Consider the following 19,177-nt stretch of genomic DNA (forward strand, 5'->3'; position numbering starts at 1 on the left):
AATTATCTTTTAGCTGCTTCTAGGAACAAAGAATAATGATGAGAATGAGCAAGTGCTGACTTCCTAAATTCCCATACAAAAACCTTACACTCTATTGCATGACTTTAGAAGCCCAGTATGGCTCAGCAAATAGAGGGTCACCATTTGGTTCAGGAAAACCTGGATTCCTAACCTTTCTTCCACACATATTAACTATGTGACCCTGGACAAGTCATTTAGGCAACTCTAATACCATAAGTTACAGGTGACTTGTCAATATTCATCAGTGGAAGGGATTTTCTGTACCAGGAGCATCTCCACACTTATGAAATCACAGCCCCTCCCCTCCCTCAAAAAGAAGGACTTTTGTGTGGTTAAAATGATCTGTCCTGAGAGAAGGATTTGTTTTTTAATGCCTTTGTTTTCTTTTAGAAAAGAAAGTATGAGATAAATTAAGCCTTAAAAAGACAAACCTCTAATCTAGGCATTATCCAAATTACAACATAGTTTAAATTTTGTCTTTTTAGGACACAGGGATGCTATATCTATTTTTTTACAAGGTTAACAAACCTACCAGAAAGTTTGGCCTCTAGCTTCCGTATTTGTTCATTTCTTCTAAATAGCTGGGATGAAAGGTCTTCTCGAGAGCTGCTTCCATCAGAAGCCTATCAAGTTATAAAGAATTATAAATAATTTCTGAGAAATACCATACAAACATTTCTGGAGAATCAAATGAGGAATAATTTCAAAGTAGTTTCGAGAAGAAAACAATCAGTAGTCAAACAGAGCCATACAGTTAACTGTGTGACTGTAGCTAAGTTTTTTGGCTTCTCTGGGCCTGTTTGTTTGCCTATATAGTGGCAATAGCACTACCTGTATTCACCTAATATGCAGATTTTAGAGAGTTTGTGGATAAATAATATGATTCTGAAGGTCTCTTTCAGAAAGTTCCATAATATATGAGACTCTTTCTTAGACTATAGATTACCTAGAAAAAACCCATTGTAAACTATAAACTAAAAGAATGTTAAGGATAAATTGGAGATCGTCTCAGACCTCCCACATGTGACAAGTGAGGAACTAAAAACCAAGAGAAAGGAAGTAATCTTACTCAAAAGCTTACATTAAGTTAATGGCAGAGCCAAAATATTTATACAATGTATAAAATATATTCACAGCACTAATAAAAGTAAATTGCTTCTTAATATATTTTTCTAAAGCATCCAAGCCTAAAACAAAGATGGTGACAAACAAAAGAATTACTTTATTTTAGATAAGGGGAAAAGATTAAGTCTACATCTTAAAAAACACCAATGATAGTCAGAAATTCTTGAGGTTGAGTTAACCTTACCCTAATAACCCACAGTATTTTAACACATATACAGGCAGGTATGGAAAACTTTATTGTTGTTAGTGAATAATTAATTTTGTATATATAATTAATAACAGTAAAGAAGGGAGGTCAGAAACCCAAAAGAAAGCTATTTCTCCAAATACATTTCTAAATTTATAAAAAGCTTTATTATAAAAGCTTTAATCTTATTTTATTAGAAAAGATTGTGCATGCTGCAATCTAGCATCAAGAAAAAATAGGTCTTTTGCCAGAGAATTAGTACTGGTGACTCTATATCCCGCCTGATGCACAGGTATACTTGTATTTCCTGTTATACCTGGTAGTCAACGCAAACTCAAATCTAGAAGTCTGCTGATGTATACCTACAATATACAATAACAACCACTGCCTTGTAATTTGACCCAGGGTCCAGATGGCATAAAAATGGGAAGAGTCATCTGACTTGAAAGACTGCTTCAGTCAATCAACAAAGGAACTCTGTAAGCCACAATGATATCACTTCCTCAAATGCACTGACTTACTTTTTCAGTATTTTAAACTACAAATTAGTCTTAAGTCTAAAGAAATGAACCCATTCCACCCTCTCCTCTAAAGTCACATCTGATAAGATGTGTGATAAGAAGGCAAGGTAGATAAACAGTCAAAACACCTAGTCTCCCATACCACAATGCCTAGCATTTATATAAGATAACCAATTATATTAAAATGTATACATCTAAGGAAATAATAGCCAGGAGTACACATTTTTTAAAATCCAAGAGTACTATGGAGAATTTTGGGAATCTCACAAGGAAAAGACCTCGGAAGCCCTCTAGTTCAAACATTAACTGACCAAAAATCCCCTCTAAACCATTCTGAACAAATAGATGTCCAATCTTTTAAATATGATCTTTTATGATAAGGAGCCCATCACCTTCCAAGGCAGCCCATTCCATTTTTGGTCCTATAAGGAAGTTTTTCCTAACAGCAAATCTAAAAGAGGATAATTTGCTCAAAAACTAAGAGAAAAAAATCCCAGAATAAGAAGAATGAGGCTTAAGCTGTTTATGTGGCTAAACTACTAAATGCAAACAAATACTAAAAAACAAAAGAAAGTCTTTTTCAAAACCATCCTCTGAGGCAGTGATGGCAAACCTATGGCACAGGTCCCAAAGATGGAACGTAGAGAGCTCTCTGTGTGCACATAGCCACCTTCCCCACCCCCACAGAGTTTGTTACTAGAAGGGCAGGGGGACTTGGGCAGAGCTGTTCCCTTCCTCCTCTCCACCAAATCTGAAGGCATTCTCCACTTCACCCACCCCTCAACCTATCAGCCCAATGGGAGCACTTTCTCCCCCCCACCCCATTTAGGGTAAGGGGGGTGGTGTTTGAGGGAGATAGCACACAGTCGGGGGGGGGGGGGTAGGGGGGTGGCACACTTTAGGGGCCCAGCACACTGTCTTTAAAAAGTTCACCATCACTGCTCTAAGGCATCAAAGGAAAACATCTACAAAACCATATCCATGGATTATATTATTAAATAAACAGAAGAAGGAAGAGCTACTTACAAAGTCATCTCCTGAGTCAGCTCCTACAGAAGCAACTGACTCCTTGCTGATAGACCTTGGGATACGTGCAGCTCCTCCTGGCCGTGGTGCAATGGCAGCCTCCTCTGCAATCTTCTTTTTAAGTTTGGCAAACATTTTCCTCAGTAGATTTCTGTGGACTTCTCCCCCCCCCTCTACTAAGCCAAAGCAATGATGCCCTAAAATCTATTGTCAAGTCACTGAAGGGCCATCAAGAAGCTCCAGTAGTCAAAATTTCCATTTAAACCTGATGAACAAAACACTCCAAGGATTCAAGACATCACAGCACCTACACAATGCAAGAAAAGAGAATTCTGAGTTGTGGACTTTTAGAGGACTGGAAGCAAAGTTTGGATAAGTTTGAACTTCAGGCTCCAAAGTTTTAGATAGATAATTGATAGAACACAGTTAACAACATGAAATTAACATATATAAATGGTTGAAATTACTTAGGCATACAAGAAAGCCATAATACATTTATCATTTATTCAAACTGTTCAAGGCATATAAATCCAAAGATAACCATGCTTCCAAGTCAACCTAGACAGCCATCCGTAATTTAACTACAGATTTTCAGTTCAGTGGTAAAGGCAAGAAACAGAACTAAGCAATGATTTGAGGCATCTACAGAAGTTCTGGGTAGTTTTTAATTAGCTGTCCCTTCATTAAAGACTGGTATCCCAGAAGTAAATAGGTAAGCAATATGATTCAGGCATCAGAGTTCTATATATATTTATAGTCATTGTTGCCAATTGTGATTTTTTCCTGAAGTAATCTGATAAAAATTACCCCCAAAGGACACTTTTACTTCCTGTGGCAAAAATAGTATATTTTCATACCAACACCTCAGATTCACATCTCTTCCCTCCCACTAATCTGCAGAATATTAATACTGAGTTTTAATCATCACCTGTCTTGTGTGTGAAGGATTATTATTGCCAAACTTTGTTCTGAGAACATGACACAAATAAGATAATCTTTCTCACCACCCACTCTTCATTTATACTTGTGCAATTTGGCAAGACTCTTCAATTCTTTCCCTTCAACTATTTCAAATCACCCACTCACCTGATAACTACCAGATTCAAAATCAGCTCTCTTGCTATTGCATTCTGTCCTGTGTGAAGGCAAAGCCAAAATACATCTGATGTTTCCTCTATCAACTTTAATTTATAGAAAACAAATAGAAACACAACATATTGTATCACTGCATCTCACAGTTTTGTGCAAATATTCTGATCTGCCTAGTGCTTTTGTTGATCAAAAAACTACCTGACTTTACTCTTTACAGAATCAGAGAACTTGGGGCTGAAATGGTCCATCAAACCCAACATCTTCATTTTAAATATAAAGAATCTGCAGCTCAGGAGGCAATATGTCCAAGGCCACATAGCTAGTAAGCACAAGAATTCAGGACTCATTGCTAGATATTACAATTGAAAATCCAGTGTTCTTTTTACACCACACACTTGTCAGTTTCCAATTCTGCTTCTCAAATTTTGAGGATTAAAGAGGAAAACACAAAAATGAAATAAGGAATAATCCATTGGCCAAGACTTCTTAGTTTGTTCTGACAAGTCACAAAGATCACATAACAAGCAAATTATGCTGCTTGATGATGGTCTGCCATTCTTTCCCAGGCTCACATTTAGAATGCCTGAGAACTACAACCCTAAACTTAACAAAGTACAGAAGCCTGAAATCTAAGAAGGAATACCCCAAGTGGGAATGAACTGCTGACATTTGGAATTCGGAATGCTCCCTCTCTTCATCCATCATCTTTTCTTGCCTCTTCTATGAAGGAGCCTTACCTACTAAATTCATAAGTTAGGGCTAGAAGAGATCTTTTAACCAAGCCAATCCAATCTTCCCATTGTGCAGAGGAAGCAAGTGAGGCCAGCGGAGTAGGAGTGGCTTTCCAACTGACAGTTAGTGGCAGAGTCTGGAGCTCAGAGGTCAGGTCTTCTGACAGCAGACGCTATTTTCAGTACAAGCCACTTCCTCGAGAGTTTAAGAACGAGCAGGCATCACTTCAGCACAGCCAAATGGCAAGAGCCTGACAGGCCCTACCAAGCCCACCCCGTCCCCACCATTTAACAGATTGGGAGGCTTAGGCCCGCGGAGGGGAAGCGACTTGCCCAGGGTGACACCGGGAGGCGGTGGCGGGGCTGCGTCTACCACCTAATTCTCCGGGCTCCGAGGGAGGGGCTCCTTCCAGAACCGCGGGCAGACCACCTCCCTCCCCGTCCCAGAGCGATGCAGGGACTGAGCGGGAAACAGGGAGCTGGAGCGGTTCTGGAGGGCTCCTGGCGCGCTGCTCGGGGGTTCTCTGGGGGGATCCCTAAACCCGCCCGCCCGTTTGCCGCAGACATCCGGCCTGACTCGGCGATCCTGCTCCGGGCCCGCGCACCTGTGGCTCGCACCTACTCGGCCCAAGCCCCTGTCTCCTAGGAGGAGACCAGGGGGGTGGCGGCTGCTGCAACTTCCGGGACCCAGTCCCCAGCGCCCCAGCGGAGGCGTCAGAAGCACCTCTTAAGCGACCGCAGCCCCGGACCCGGAAGCGCAGGAGAAGGCACCGGAAGTGACTGTGATGGCCCTGGAGCGCCTTGGAAGCTGTGCGCATGCGTTACAGCCTAGAGAAGTAGCTTAACCGGGTCCCCTCTTTTCTCTTCACTACCTCTTTTCTGGCTGAGTGGAGATGGAGTGGATTGCGGCGCGAGCCTGGCGAGGACTGTTAAACGGGAACGCACCCAGTGGGGCGGAAACGCGCGTGCGCGGGCTTACAGGGCCACGTCAGCGGACTGGAAGTCAGTGTCCTTGGTCTCGAGGGAGGTTACCGGGTGTTCCTAGTCACGTGTCTCGCGAAAGAAAAAAAAAAGTTTATTAGGTGGAAAGAGTGCTAGACTTTGAACGCCAAGGTACTGGGCCAGAGTTTTCCCTTGTGTAAAATGGTTAATAGTTGGAAAAGCTATAGCTTGGCACTCCTACACGGCTGGTTGAGGAGTGCATTGGTCTGCCCATCGGGGAAAATAATTGGAAATGATGCAAAAAAAAATCACTCTCAATTGATATATTAGTTTTTTAGAACTATTTTTTTTTCCCTTATGGGCAGGGTTGGGTATTTGGTGAGGGATCTGGGAAGAGAAATTTTTGAAAATGAAAGTGCTGTCAAAAGGTATAGGTGAAATACATTGCAGTTAAATAGAAACAAATGTGACAAACTTAAAGGGGGGGGGGGGATATAAAACCGAATCAGTTGAAGCGAGCAGAACCAGGAAAATTGTAACCTTGACTACAATGATGTTAATAGAAAGAACAAAAACAAAACCCTAGCATTATGCAATTATAAGAAAAGTTTTCCTACCCAACCACCAAGAGATGAGAAAATGCACCCCTCTTCCTTTATGGAAAGGTAGAGCACGGAGTAAGAACCATCCTAACCAGTCAGATTCATGTTTAATTTTGCTGAAATTTTCTTTTTCTTATGCTGTATTACAAAGAATGCTTCCTTGCATAGGGAAGGGAAGAAATATTTCTTCACAGGTGAAGGTGATATAAAAACAATATATAAACAAAAAACGATATCAATAAAATTTATAAATATTGACACCACTATCCCTCCCCCCAGCTCCATTAGTTAGAGCCAAAGTGTTCTACTTGAGGTAGTAAGCAGGACTTTTGGCATAGATAAAATCCTATCTATGTTAATGAACTCCAACCAATTCGATTATTATTATGTTCAGAACTTTAAAAGCAAAGATAAAAAGCAAAAGGGCCTACCTTCTGTTAACATTCACTCTGAGATAATAACATTTACATAATGCTGAGGTTTGCAAAGCATTTTACATATGCTATATCTCATTTGATACAACTGTGAAATAGGTGTTAATATTGTCCCCATTTTACAAATAAGGAAATTGAGGCAGAAGGAGGTTAAGTGACTTGCCAACACTGGTCATGCAGCTAGTGAGTGCCAGTGGCAGTATTTTAACTTGTCTTCCTGAGCTCTACAGTCTAGTCACAGCCCTGTCTAGCCTCAGGGAGTCAACAATAGTATCACAAATTTCTGAGGTTGGGGGGCAGTAAATAGGTTCCAAAGCTTACACTTGGGTGAGCTTTGGGAGATGGATTTCAATAGGCAGAGCTAATTGGATCCTTGTGTTTATATTGATATTTATAATATTTCATGCTTATCATGTGAGGGAAAAGAGTCTTAAATCACTGGTATGAGAGCTCCCAGTGAGGAAACTCCCTCTACCAATTCATTTTGGCAACTTTTTAGCAAACTTATCAACTCCCTCTCTAGCTGCAGATTGGCAGCTGGTTTCCAACTTAAGTTTTATAGTGTTGCTTGGGGCACTGAATGAAAGATTAAGTGATTTACCTACTGTCATACAGCTGTTATGTGGGGAGATTTGAAGCTATAAAGTCAGCTCTTTAGCCTCTGCACCTCAAAGTCTCTCTCTTACTTTTTTACTTAATGGGGCAGAAGCCAGGGCAACAGCTAACCTGGGTTTCTGAAGACTACAGGCACCAAGCTAGAAAGGTTTTGGTTATCAGTCTAGTAAAAGATGACATTTCTGTTATTACCGCACAAGCTAGCTAAGTGCTTAGAGTCTCATTAAAATAAGTCTAGCAAGCAAGGAATGAATTTTTTTTGGCCATAGCAATTTATGGAACTATTTATCAATGTGTGTGGGAGAGTGATCTGTCAATAGAGAGTAGAAATGAAATTACATATCTTTTCAAGAATTTGAATTAAGTGAAAAGCTAAGAACCATGATGTCTTCCACACAGACAAGGTACCAACACTTTAAGCAAATATGTTTATTTTTATATTGATAGTACACATAATATACGTGTGGATTCCAGATACAAAATTCATGTACAATAGTTCACAAATGATGAAGGTAGTCACATTCCTAGAGAACATTTATTAATGAAAAATAGCTTTAGTACACTGACAGCAAAAATCAAACCCTCCATAATCTTGTTATTCAATGCAATATAAATAGTACGATACTTAGCTTTTTTCAAGCATCCTGAATATGATAGGTGCTTTGAAAAAGAACAAAATCCAAGAAAGACATGGTCCTGCTGCCAGGAGTTCTGCAGAATCACAGTGTTTTACTTTTAAGTAAGTTCATTTACTGAAATACATAGGTGAAAGGAGTGAAGGGTAGACTATGAAATAGCAATAGCAACAGACTCTAGAGCTTGAAAATTTTACGTGATGGGATGAAACGAACTGGAAACATCTGTTAAGGGTATGGCTTAAGTAATTCAGATGCATCAATAGACAAGGCCTATACAATATCACAAATGTAAGGTATCTGATTTTCATATCAAATGTATGAACTGACAAAGCAACATTTTCTTAATTAGCTACTGATTGCAAATATTCCCTCAAAATTGAATCTACTGACAACATTGTGAAATGAATGTATTCAGATATCAGCCACCTGAAAGGACTAAATTGATGGGCTTGTTTTTCAAGTCATTTTTTCTAAAAACACATAATCCCTTAAATTTTAACACAAATGGGCAAACAAGACAATGTATCAAAGATTACAGAGACTGTGAATGCTAAGTAGGGTTCTTACATTTACAGTTACATCATATGTACTACAGACTTGTAGCACTTAGAAAAGGATTGAAACATGTAAAATTTTTGTGCTTCAGTCTCTTCTGGAGAGCTCCTAAAAGATATACAGGTGTATAATCTTTATAACTTGTTTCACAATTCAATATCATTTCAGTTATAGACAAGTATTTGCCACAGTAAAAAAAAAAAAGGCATTTATATCACTAGGAATAAAGTTATCAATCCCAAATGTAATTTTATGTATATAAACAAAAAAAGTGGATTACTGCCTAATAACCACATGTTAAAAAAAGTTCACAATAATTTCCATGAAAACAGATGCATCTATATTTTTAGTCATCTAACTTGAACTTAATGACACTTTAGTGACAGTTTGACGTGAATGAGGAAAAATCTCATTCATTTATTCCATGTAGGCTCTGTATTGTAAAGAACACTAAACCTATTGTCATATGGCCACTATTCAAGTCTTTTCTGTCATTTTTAAATATTTGTGATCTAGACAAAGTCACAATTATCTCTGAACCTGTTTCCTTATCTCAAAAATATGGATATATCTGCCCTATTCACCTCAATAGGGTTTTTATGAAGTTCAAATGAGCTGATGTATGTGAAATTAGTTTGAAAACCATAAAGTATCATGCAAATATGAGGGATAATTAACAATGATGGAATTTATTGTAATCAATAGTTGAATCTATCCCTGTTTCGTTAGAATATTAACTTCTAGACAATTGATTGGACCCAATCACCACAATGAAGGAAGATAACCCAAGTATATGTGACAACTTGCTTCACTTGTTACCTCTGCAATAGAAATGTAAAAATTTAGAGAAAGCCCTGGCAAGGAGAATAGAGCTGGACTCAAGAGTGAGGAATATTTGGGTTTAAGACCTGTCTCTTCTATATTTTGAGTAACCTTGGGAAAGGTGTTAAATCTCTCTTTGCTCTAGGCATATGGTCATCTGCACTGAGAAAGTTCCCCTAAAAAAGTTACTTAAAATCCTGAAATAAATGGTGAAAAAAGGAAAAAAAATGTTTTCAGAGTCTTATGTTCTCGATTACCTAATGTCTTTTTTATCTCAACTCTTAAAAACTTTCAAAATCTCTGATCCTGTTTCCTCATATAGAAAATGGGTTTAATAACTATACTACTTACATCTTTCATTTGTTGTGAGGAAAATGCTTCATAAATATTGAAGTATTACAGGTAGAAATGTAAGTTATTCTTCCTCTTCAAAATGGATTACTGATAAATGGCATTACATTCAAATCAGTGTAAAAAGCCAGGGCAGGGAGAGTTCTAAAATATTACATTACATCTAAAATAAACAATTCTACTTAGTGATGTTATAATCAAGAGTGAAAAGTATAAAGATTTTGTAATCAGGAAAAAGAAAAAAGAAAAATCCTCCTTTCTTGCTTCCTTGTCTCAGATTTTGCTTCCATTGTTTTTCCTAAAACAGCCTAAAAGGATATTATAGGCTGTCTTTCTGCAATTCCTTTAATGTGCTCTTTAGGAAGAAGAGGTAGAGGATCCACTGGATGAATTTATTTATTTTAATACAATGATCTTTTCTACTCAAGATTATCTCCTCTGGGGTTATCAACTTGCATTTTAAAATGCTGGCATGTTATATAGCAATATGCTTAAAAAGGTTTAAATATACAGAACATAACATTGGCATTTCTTAAGTTTTCATACACTGGGAAAGAGGAGGATTCAGAATAGCCTTAAAAGAAAATGCAAAATAATAATGTGACAAACTAACTTTAAGATCTAACTTCTAGGAGCAACATTTCAATTTTTTCTTCTTATGTTCACTTCTATCTCACTTTGAAAATGGTATAATATATTAAGGGGCCTAAGTATAAATTTTCATTCATGAGCTTAGACCCTGAAATCCCCAATATCTTTTACTCTTTCTCTGTAAGGTCAGTTACTGATCTTAGGATACTTACCAGCTGTGTCCAATAAAAGGAGAAAAAAAGTCCCAACTTAAAATTAGTCTATGCACCAAAAAATAGCTTTGAAGAACTGTATCTAGCATTTATAACAGATATGATATAATCATATCAATAGGAAAAACAGAATCTACTATGCAAACTTCTTAGGTTTAAAATATCATTACTTATCAAACTGATAAAATAACAAAAGAAATATATGGAATTTTAAAATGATATTTCAATCAAGTGTTCAGGTAACATTATCAAGTAGAAATGGAAAACTAATAAATTCAGTACCACACAACAATTAAGTGAAAAATAATCATAACAAAATAATAAACATTTCATATATACATTTTAAAGAAAATGTTTTTATAATACAGAAAATCAGTCCTACTTAATTTAAAACATTTTTAATTCCCTAAAGATATTTTCCCTTTATTTTTTCTCATTGCTCTTTTCTTTGCTACTCAGTAGGTGACTGATTTTATTTACACACACACACTCATTCACACACTCCCTTCCACATCCTCAAATAGTTCTATGTATACAAATCCCAATGAAGCCAGGAAACACTATGATTTTTGGGTTTTCAACTCAACTGTAGGAATAACTGGTGAAAAGGAAATAATTTCCTTCCCCAGTATCTGAGAAGAAATTGGGGACATAGCACCCACATGTACAAAGTACCAATTTATAAAAGTACAGAAAACTATAATAAGATAGAAAAGACTTGTTTTTCCAGGGTATAGATTTCAAATTGTGTTCTGTTAAATGCAAAAAATAAGAATTGGCCTTATAACTTTTGGGCCAAGGAATATTTCATTATCTACCCAATATTTTTTATAGCTGCTACCCGCAAACTAAAATCCATACTTATGTGGATAATTTCCATGACGCTAAGTAAAATAACATCTACTTTTTGGGTATCCAATTGCAATGACTTGCTTTTTTACAGAAACAAAATGTGAATCAAACACTATTGACCCCTGTACAAATTTTCAGGTATGTCAAACACTAAAATTCCTTAATTAAAGACAAAAAAACTGCTAAGTATTTGAATCTTCACTTTCAATTATATTCTACAACTGAATTTAAAAAAAAATTTTGGCTGTTTTGTTAGTACAGCAAAAAAAAAATCAAGGTCTTTTGGGTAACAAATTTTATTTCAATCAAGAAAAGGGAGTTAATTCATGTTTTATTTTTTTTAATTATGACTAATTTAATTTCTGCAGTGAAAGCACCCTAAATGCAAAACAAATATTGAACATTTCTTGAACTATTCCATGCAAATATACATGCTATCTAAAGATGGTACCTTCCAAATAATTCAGCACTGTGTGCCTAATTATATTTCAAGGACTAAAATGGGGTACAGCTCACAAAGTCATTCATTGTTATTGGAGTCCTGTTTTTTCACAGTGTGGATGGTCCTTCTGCCTACTTTTTTTCTCTTCAGTTCCTGATGGTTATCAACTGCAGTACAAAGGATACCACATACCTAACACTAGGGGGACCCTGTTTCAACTCAGCTTCTTATCCAAAAGAAGGTTATTAAATGGTTTCACAGAAAAATCAACTTTTATACTGATGCTTTCCAGTCACTGGAGACTGGCATTGGTTTCACCTACACACCTTTTAACACCAATTAAAATTGGTACTCAGTTTCTATTTTTGCTCCAATCAAAAGGATGTAGCATGAAAAATGTCAAGATGGGCACACCCAACTGCTACTGGTATAAAAGAGTTAGCAAACACACTGCTTCATAACAAGCAGAAACTGGTGAAATTACAGCTCACCTACTTTAAGTACTTTTTTCCCTAGAGCTACCTCAATTGAGAGCAGAAGCCTGAAGATAGCAAATGCTCTTTTTCCCTGCCTCACAAAGACATGCACAGGTAAAAAGCAATCACAGAAATGAAGAAAAAAAATTAAATCCATTATCAGGTTTTAGTACAGTTGGGAAATAATTCCTCCTCCTTTTTTTAAAGGACCTTTCATATCCGTCTATTCATCTTGGTTTATGATGAAATCAAATTTTATCTACACTCCCATAATTAGACCCTAATCAGTAACCTACTAAGTACAAAGTGATACCCTACTTCAGATCAAGAAATAAGAGACTAATACAGTACCAGCAAGTGACCCTCTTATGATGTGGGTTTGCATTTCACAAACCCAGATTTATCAAAAACGTAAAGGAGAATTTCTAATGATTTCCCAAACTGTGAAAGACTGGCTCTCTTGCTGAGATTGTCAGGTTCTAATTTTAATTCCCAAATTATTGCCCAAACACAAGCCCCTCAAAATAGAGGCTCTTGAAAGGGATACAGCCATAGCCTCTATGAGAACAGCATGAACGATGCCATTCTGATGTCCTCAATGAACGAAAATAAATTCATGCCAAAATAGCCATGTTGTATATAATATACACATACCATATCATTTCATCCTAATGTATTTACAAATATATACACATATACATACATACATGTACACACACAGATAGCATCAAGCATCACAAAAATATATACGTATATACCATTACAAGAAAAAGCATTTAAAATAAATAAAGGCAACTATAGAACCACCATCCCTCAAAAGGACACTGCTTACTTTCCCAACACATTAATGTGCACACACGCACACACATACACACACACACATACACACACCCAACATGCCATACCCAACTAATAAGGAAAGCCCTAGTGTCATTCATATTAAAGCCAAAATGACTCTAGTTCACCCTAAATCTGTTGCTGCAGCACTGATAGGCACCAACTCAAGAGAAATGCCGTATATCTCCAGCTATTACTGTTTCTGCCTTCACTATGCTTTCAAATCCTGGAACTGAATGGGGCTACAAAGAGGAGGCATTTAAAAATGTCTGTTGAATTGAATGGAACACGTTTCATTCTGATCAGTGTAGGCTATGTGCAACTTTGGTGTCCATTTTCCCACAAAGAATTGTCAACACAATTTAACCAACTCTCCCAGGGCAATCAACCAGACAGAAAATAACCAACTCATAGTAAACAGGGCACAACTAACAGGAGGGAAATGGTTGAGAAAGTTCCATTACTGATTTATTCATAGGACCTACTGCAAACCAGATGTGTTCCTTCTATCAGTGCCATACAAATAAAGTATAATTTTTAACTATTTCAGGGAATTAAAACAGAAGAAAATGAGAACTGAATCCTGTGAGAAAAAGTAGTTGGAATTCAGGACCATGTGGTACTTTATATTTAGTCTTTAAATGCTTCTGTTTGGTAAAACTTATGGAAGGTACAAAAAGGTCACCATGTACTGTGCTTTTTCAATTCTTAATTTCAAGTTCTTTCAAGTACCCCTTCCTTTTAGGAAATACACGTCAAGAAGGAACATAGCCCTGCTAAAAATAAAATCTATGCTATTTTATGTATATAATTTTAATCTTAAATCTAAAAAAAACCCCACATATGCTGAATCTTCAATTTCTTAATTTCAGAACTGTTTTTGAATAAGATCATGTTTTGTGCAATTTGACAAAAAAACAACAACAAACAACCTTCATTTTATCTACAGATACAGATTTCACATGTTCCAAAGCTAAAAATAAAAAGCCTTTTCAAATATACACTATAGAAGTGTGTGGTCTAGTGGACAAAATGCTGGGGTGATAGTTAGGATAACCTAGGCTTTGGACCCAGCTCTATCACTAACCACATTTTTTATTTTAAGTGAGTGAGTAAACCTCTGGGGCCCAGTTTCTTTACTTGGAAAATAGGAATAATACATATTTATTTGCCTCAGAGTTATAAGGATAAAAAAATGTGATTACAAATTAATTGAAAACACTATACAAATATCATTATTACTATAATTATTATTAAAATTAGTAGTAACAAAACCATTGTGCTTGAAATTAGTTTTGTAGAGCCCTGATATTATAGTTTCTAGTATGTTTCTATTCTTTTCAAGATTCCTTTCAAGATTCATTAGAGATTAACCATTACCAAGAGAAAACACAACTGTTACAAAGAAGCAAAGTCTACTCTAAACTACAGAGCAAAATTGTGCCTCAGTTTTTGTTGGAACAAACATGCCTAGATGAAGCAGTCCTTATTGCTTGATTATTGACCCTGTCCCAAGATTTCTAGTGCAACAGGGGCTTGGACGACTTCTAGAGCATGAAAGGTAGTATGTAGGCATTTAAATTACAAATATTTGCCTAGGAAATCAATCTCTTTTGAAATGAGTAATTAATGCCTTAGAATTATATCATTAGAAGAGACCTCAAGGAACATGTTGTCCAACTACTCATTTTAAAGATGAGGAAACTAAGGCCAGGGAGAAGGGACTAAAGAGTGAACAGCATGAAATGGCAACCAAAAAAAAAATACAATCTCTGGCTTGCATTAAAAAAGCAGAGTATACAGAATGATGTTTTCTGCCCTTGTCATGTATTGAAACCACATTTCATGAAGGATATTGAGAAATTGGAGTACAGTTAGAGGAGGGCAACTGCAATGATGAGGGGGTATTGGACCACACCAGATAAGGATCTTGGTCATGTTTAGCTTGGAGAAAAGACTTTTTAAAGGGCAACTTGATGGCTAATCTTCAATGGTTTGGTTTTGTTTCGCCCAACTCTATAGGGCATAACTAGGAACTTTACATGGAAGTTATAGATGCAGATTTAAGCGTCATATAAAGGAATACTTTCTAAAAGTAAGAGCAGTACAAAAGTAGAATGAGTCGTCTCAGGAAGTCGCTTGACTCAGTGGTATCAGATGTCTTTGAGTGAAGATCAGATCACTTCTTGTTGGGGAAGTTGTAGTGAAAATTCTTTCTCAAGTATGGGTTGGATTAAAAGACTTGAGGTTCAAATCAGATTTTATGATTTGCCACAAAGTTAACCAAAGGCATGGACTTGGAAGTCCAGGTTCCTGGATGTGAGTCTAATAATCTAAGTAGGCTGTCATTCAAACTTGCCAATATGGGAAATGTGCTAAAGGACATTTGTGTCTCAAAAGTTTGTTTTCATTAAATTAAGTTCAAAGAACCAATGCCATCCTGTTTCTAGTTTCACAGTGACAAGTGAAAAGCATTACAAAATGGAATTAGCTAATGAAAAAAGGGAAAAAAGCCATTCTTATCCAAGAAAGAAGAATCCATGAAATACTAAATTCTTTCTTCAAAATAATTCATCTCTGTTCATTTTAAAATGCTATGGCTTTAAAAGTATTACTTAATCCTTCAGTACTTCACAAAAAACCAAGCAAATTAGAATAATATCTGAGGAACCTAAAACAGATTAACATAAACAAACTTTGGCCTGGATATAAACAAGGTGAAGAAAATCAATGGAAATTTTTCTTTAGGGCACAAGTAACAAAAGTAATCATTTGATTTGTTTTTTTCTGGGCTGAGGGCGATGGCATGTGGGTCTAATCAGATAATGATATTAACTGGAATTTTGACTAAAGGATTTTCTGTCATATGATTACAGACTTTAAAATATGTTAGAATCAAAAGAATGCAACAGGACAGCTCCATTCAACTCGAATGAGGACAAAAGGTAGATTCCTTGCTTGTAGATTGCAAGAGAAAAATGAAAAGGAAAACATAAGGAAGCCAAACCATCTTTAGTCAAAAGAAAAAGAATATATGGACACAATAGGTCTCATATATACCCAACATTGAAAATACCAAAACAATTTTCTCATATCAGATTTTTCTCCTTTCTGCTCTATCTCCCAAATTAACAATAACCCTATCTTTGAAGGTATATAGATTTAGAGATGGGCAAAAACATAATTAAAATATTAATCTTTTTGTACTTGCACCCTTGTGGCTGGATGCCACAAATGAAAAACCTAGTTTATGAATTTGGTCCTGCTAATTAAAGAGTTTGACATTTGCTACACAGGGTTTGTTTTTCCAATTGAAGTATTTTAGATGTGGCTCTCAAATGACTGGCAATATGGAAAGAGTTGGAAAATAAAATACACACTCATACATGTGGTGATAGAACAAGATATGTATAACTCTAATACATTGACATGTATCACCTCAATTTTTCAAGAAAAATTCAAATTCAGCAGCAAATCACTCTCCATGGATTCTCAAAATCTGACACTTAGAAAGTGAATGATTAAAAGAAACAAATTCAAAGAATTGGCTTCTTTTTTTTTTCCTCTTTAACTAATGATATTAAGTGAAAACAAGTATTGTGGAAGGAAGCCAATTTTTTCTAGTATTGGTCTAAGTTGATTGGGTTCATCTTTGAGAACAATTCTATATTTTTCCAAATCCAGACTTTTCAGGATAAAATATCATGGTTGGATTTTTCTCATCATACAAAAATAAATGATTTATTCTTCTCTGGTGAGAGTGGTCACTGATTATGTGTTTAAATTTAGGACCAGTTTTTGGAGCTGGGACTCTTCAACCCCTAAATAACAACAATGACAACAATAACAACAAAAACTTTCAGGGTTATTCTAGCTTTTAAAAGATTGCAAAGATTGGATTACAAAAATTACCCTATCTGTCAGAAGAATATTATTTTGAGTTGCTTGAAAAATGATGGTCCTAAATTTAAAAATAAAAATTTAATGCCACTATGTATCATCACATTAAAAAACTGCACCATTTAAAATCTGTGGCTAATGAAACACAGTTTCAACAAGAGTTCAATTAATAGTCATCTATAGTATTTTCAAAGAACACATTTCGTACATCCAGGATGGACGCCAACTCCAAAATGTGCTTCTGAAGATGAGGGTTTTCAACTGTTTCATCCCTTGGCAGCTGTGGATATGTTTCTGGATAATTTCGGGTTTCCTGCTAGACAAAGGAAAGGAGTAAATTTTTATGGTCTAACCAAGAGAGATCATATTAAAAAAATAATTAAACAGAAATTACTGAATTTCATGCTTAGGACAATAAAGTGTATCTCATCTTTCATTATGTACAGGTAAATGTTCCTGATACCTATTACTTATTCAGGCATGCGTTCATTCAATATATTTTGTGCATCTACTATTTAAGAAGGCACTGACAGAGATACAAAGATGAACAAGACAGACTTACTCTTGGCGGTATTTATAATCAAGTGGGGAACATATGACAAGTGCCTAAGTAATAATAACACACAGAACATGATTAAGTGCCATTAAGAGCAGATTCAAGTGCTACAAAAGTTTATAAGAAAAGAGAACAGTTGAATATCAGAAAATGAAGGGAATGTATTTGAGCAAGTTCTTGAAGGATGGGGAAGATTTGAACAGTAGTTTATTAGTGCTGTAGTAAATGCAAGTAGTAGGTGGTAAGGCTGGAAACTAAAGAATGAACTAGATCATGGAGAGCCTTAGATTTCAGATAAAGAAGTGTACGTTTTATTTTGTAGGCAATAGCAAGATACTAGGTTTCTGGAGAAGAAAAATGACATGATCAGAACTTTCCTTTAAAGGGTTTAAACCAGGAGAATCATGTAAGATGGATTGAAGAAATGAAAAACCAATCATGAAGCTACTGCAATAATTTAAAGAATGCAGTCCTCAAACTTGATAGAATAGTTTGGACTAGCAAGTTGTGAGAGTAGATAATGTTGCCCAGAAGAAGGCTGACAGTACTACCTTAAGGAAAGCTCTATTAATATGTCCTAAAAAGCCAGTGACTTGGATAGGAAGGGTGAAGAACAAGGAACTATGAGAATGAACTAAACAACTTTTTAAAATATGAATGTGATTAATATGAACCTTGCCAACTCAAAGAGAACTATGTTTTATTGAGTCAAAATTACTTTGTAGGCAGTAAACCTATTCCATCACAGTTTTTTTTTGGTTCATCTACTAATATTGATATATAACAACTTATTACACAGAAATTTAACAAACCAAAAACATAGGATAAATACCCTAAAAAGAACTCTCTAGAACTTATTGACGATTTTTAATGCATTAAAGAGAGCTAGACAGAGAATTAGTAGAATAACTTTATGATTATACAAAAGCTATTCTAAGGGATGAAAAGGTAGTTGCATTCAGGTTGAATGGATTCCACAAAACATTTTTGTCAAGGAATATATTAAAGATATTCCAACTACTGATATCTCAGTACTTCAAAAGATATAGTATAGGGGGCAGCTGGGTAGCTCAGTGGATTGAGAGCTAGCCCTAGAGACGGGAGGTCCTAGGTTCAAATCTGGCCTCAGATACTTCCCAGTTGTGTGACCCTGGGCAAGTCACTTGACCCCCATTGCCTAGCCCTTACCACTCTTCTGCCTTGGAGCCAATACACAGTATTGACTCCAAGACGGAAGGTAAGGGTTTAAAAAAAAAAAGATATAGTATACGTAAAACCAGACCACCCTGAAGGCCACCTACTCTACCTATTTGTAGATAGTCTTATCTATAAATGACACTAGGTTCTTTTAGAATTTCAAATGTCAAGAAAATGCAAGATAAGATGAAGAAAAATCTTTTGAGGCTGTGTGTATGGTCAGGAAAATAGCAAATAAAGATTTATGGAGGTCAAATATAAATACTTTCACATAGATAAAAATAACTATAATTAAAGTCAAAATAGTGAAGCATTAGATATAAATAGTAATCCAAGAAAGGGATCTGGAAGACACTAGGTTATTTTCTGAAGATATAAACCCAACTATTTGCTTAGGCCAAAAATATTTTATCTTCTTGGAAATAAAAACTTGTGGATAATACTTAATATTC

At 36.0% G+C, this 19,177-nt stretch overlaps 2 protein-coding genes across 16 annotated transcripts in view; both read right to left on the reverse strand.

The window, feature by feature from the left end:
• The window catches only part of GOLGA1 (golgin A1), a 63,189-nt gene extending 57,443 nt beyond the window's left edge, over nucleotides 1-5,746 (reverse strand). Inside the window, exons 1-4 of one of the 11 annotated variants that reach the window (XM_016422607.2) lie at nucleotides 5,309-5,516; nucleotides 3,967-4,015; nucleotides 2,881-3,187; nucleotides 554-644 (exon numbers count right to left, since the gene is read on the reverse strand). In XM_016422607.2, coding sequence (XP_016278093.1) covers nucleotides 554-644; nucleotides 2,881-3,015 — 226 coding nt within the window. In that variant the 5' untranslated portion in view covers nucleotides 3,016-3,187; nucleotides 3,967-4,015; nucleotides 5,309-5,516. Of the gene's footprint in view, nucleotides 1-553; nucleotides 645-2,880; nucleotides 3,188-3,966; nucleotides 4,684-4,709; nucleotides 5,517-5,575 lie in introns of those variants that run through there. The other 10 variants (XM_056812129.1, XM_016422609.2, XM_016422612.2 and 7 more) reach the window with 10 other exon arrangements.
• Nucleotides 5,747-7,710: 1,964 nt separating this feature from the next.
• SCAI (suppressor of cancer cell invasion) overlaps nucleotides 7,711-19,177 on the reverse strand; it is a 207,494-nt gene continuing 196,027 nt past the window's right edge. For 4 of the 5 annotated variants that reach the window (XM_056812132.1, XM_056812136.1, XM_056812135.1 and 1 more), the window contains one exon: nucleotides 7,711-17,288. In XM_056812132.1, the coding sequence (XP_056668110.1) occupies nucleotides 17,139-17,288 (150 nt within the window). In that variant the 3' untranslated portion in view covers nucleotides 7,711-17,138. The remainder of the gene's footprint in view (nucleotides 17,289-19,177) is intronic. The other variant, XM_056812133.1, reaches the window with a different exon arrangement.

This window comes from Monodelphis domestica, chromosome 1, assembly GCF_027887165.1.
Source record: "Monodelphis domestica isolate mMonDom1 chromosome 1, mMonDom1.pri, whole genome shotgun sequence".
Classification (NCBI taxonomy): domain Eukaryota; kingdom Metazoa; phylum Chordata; class Mammalia; order Didelphimorphia; family Didelphidae; genus Monodelphis; species Monodelphis domestica.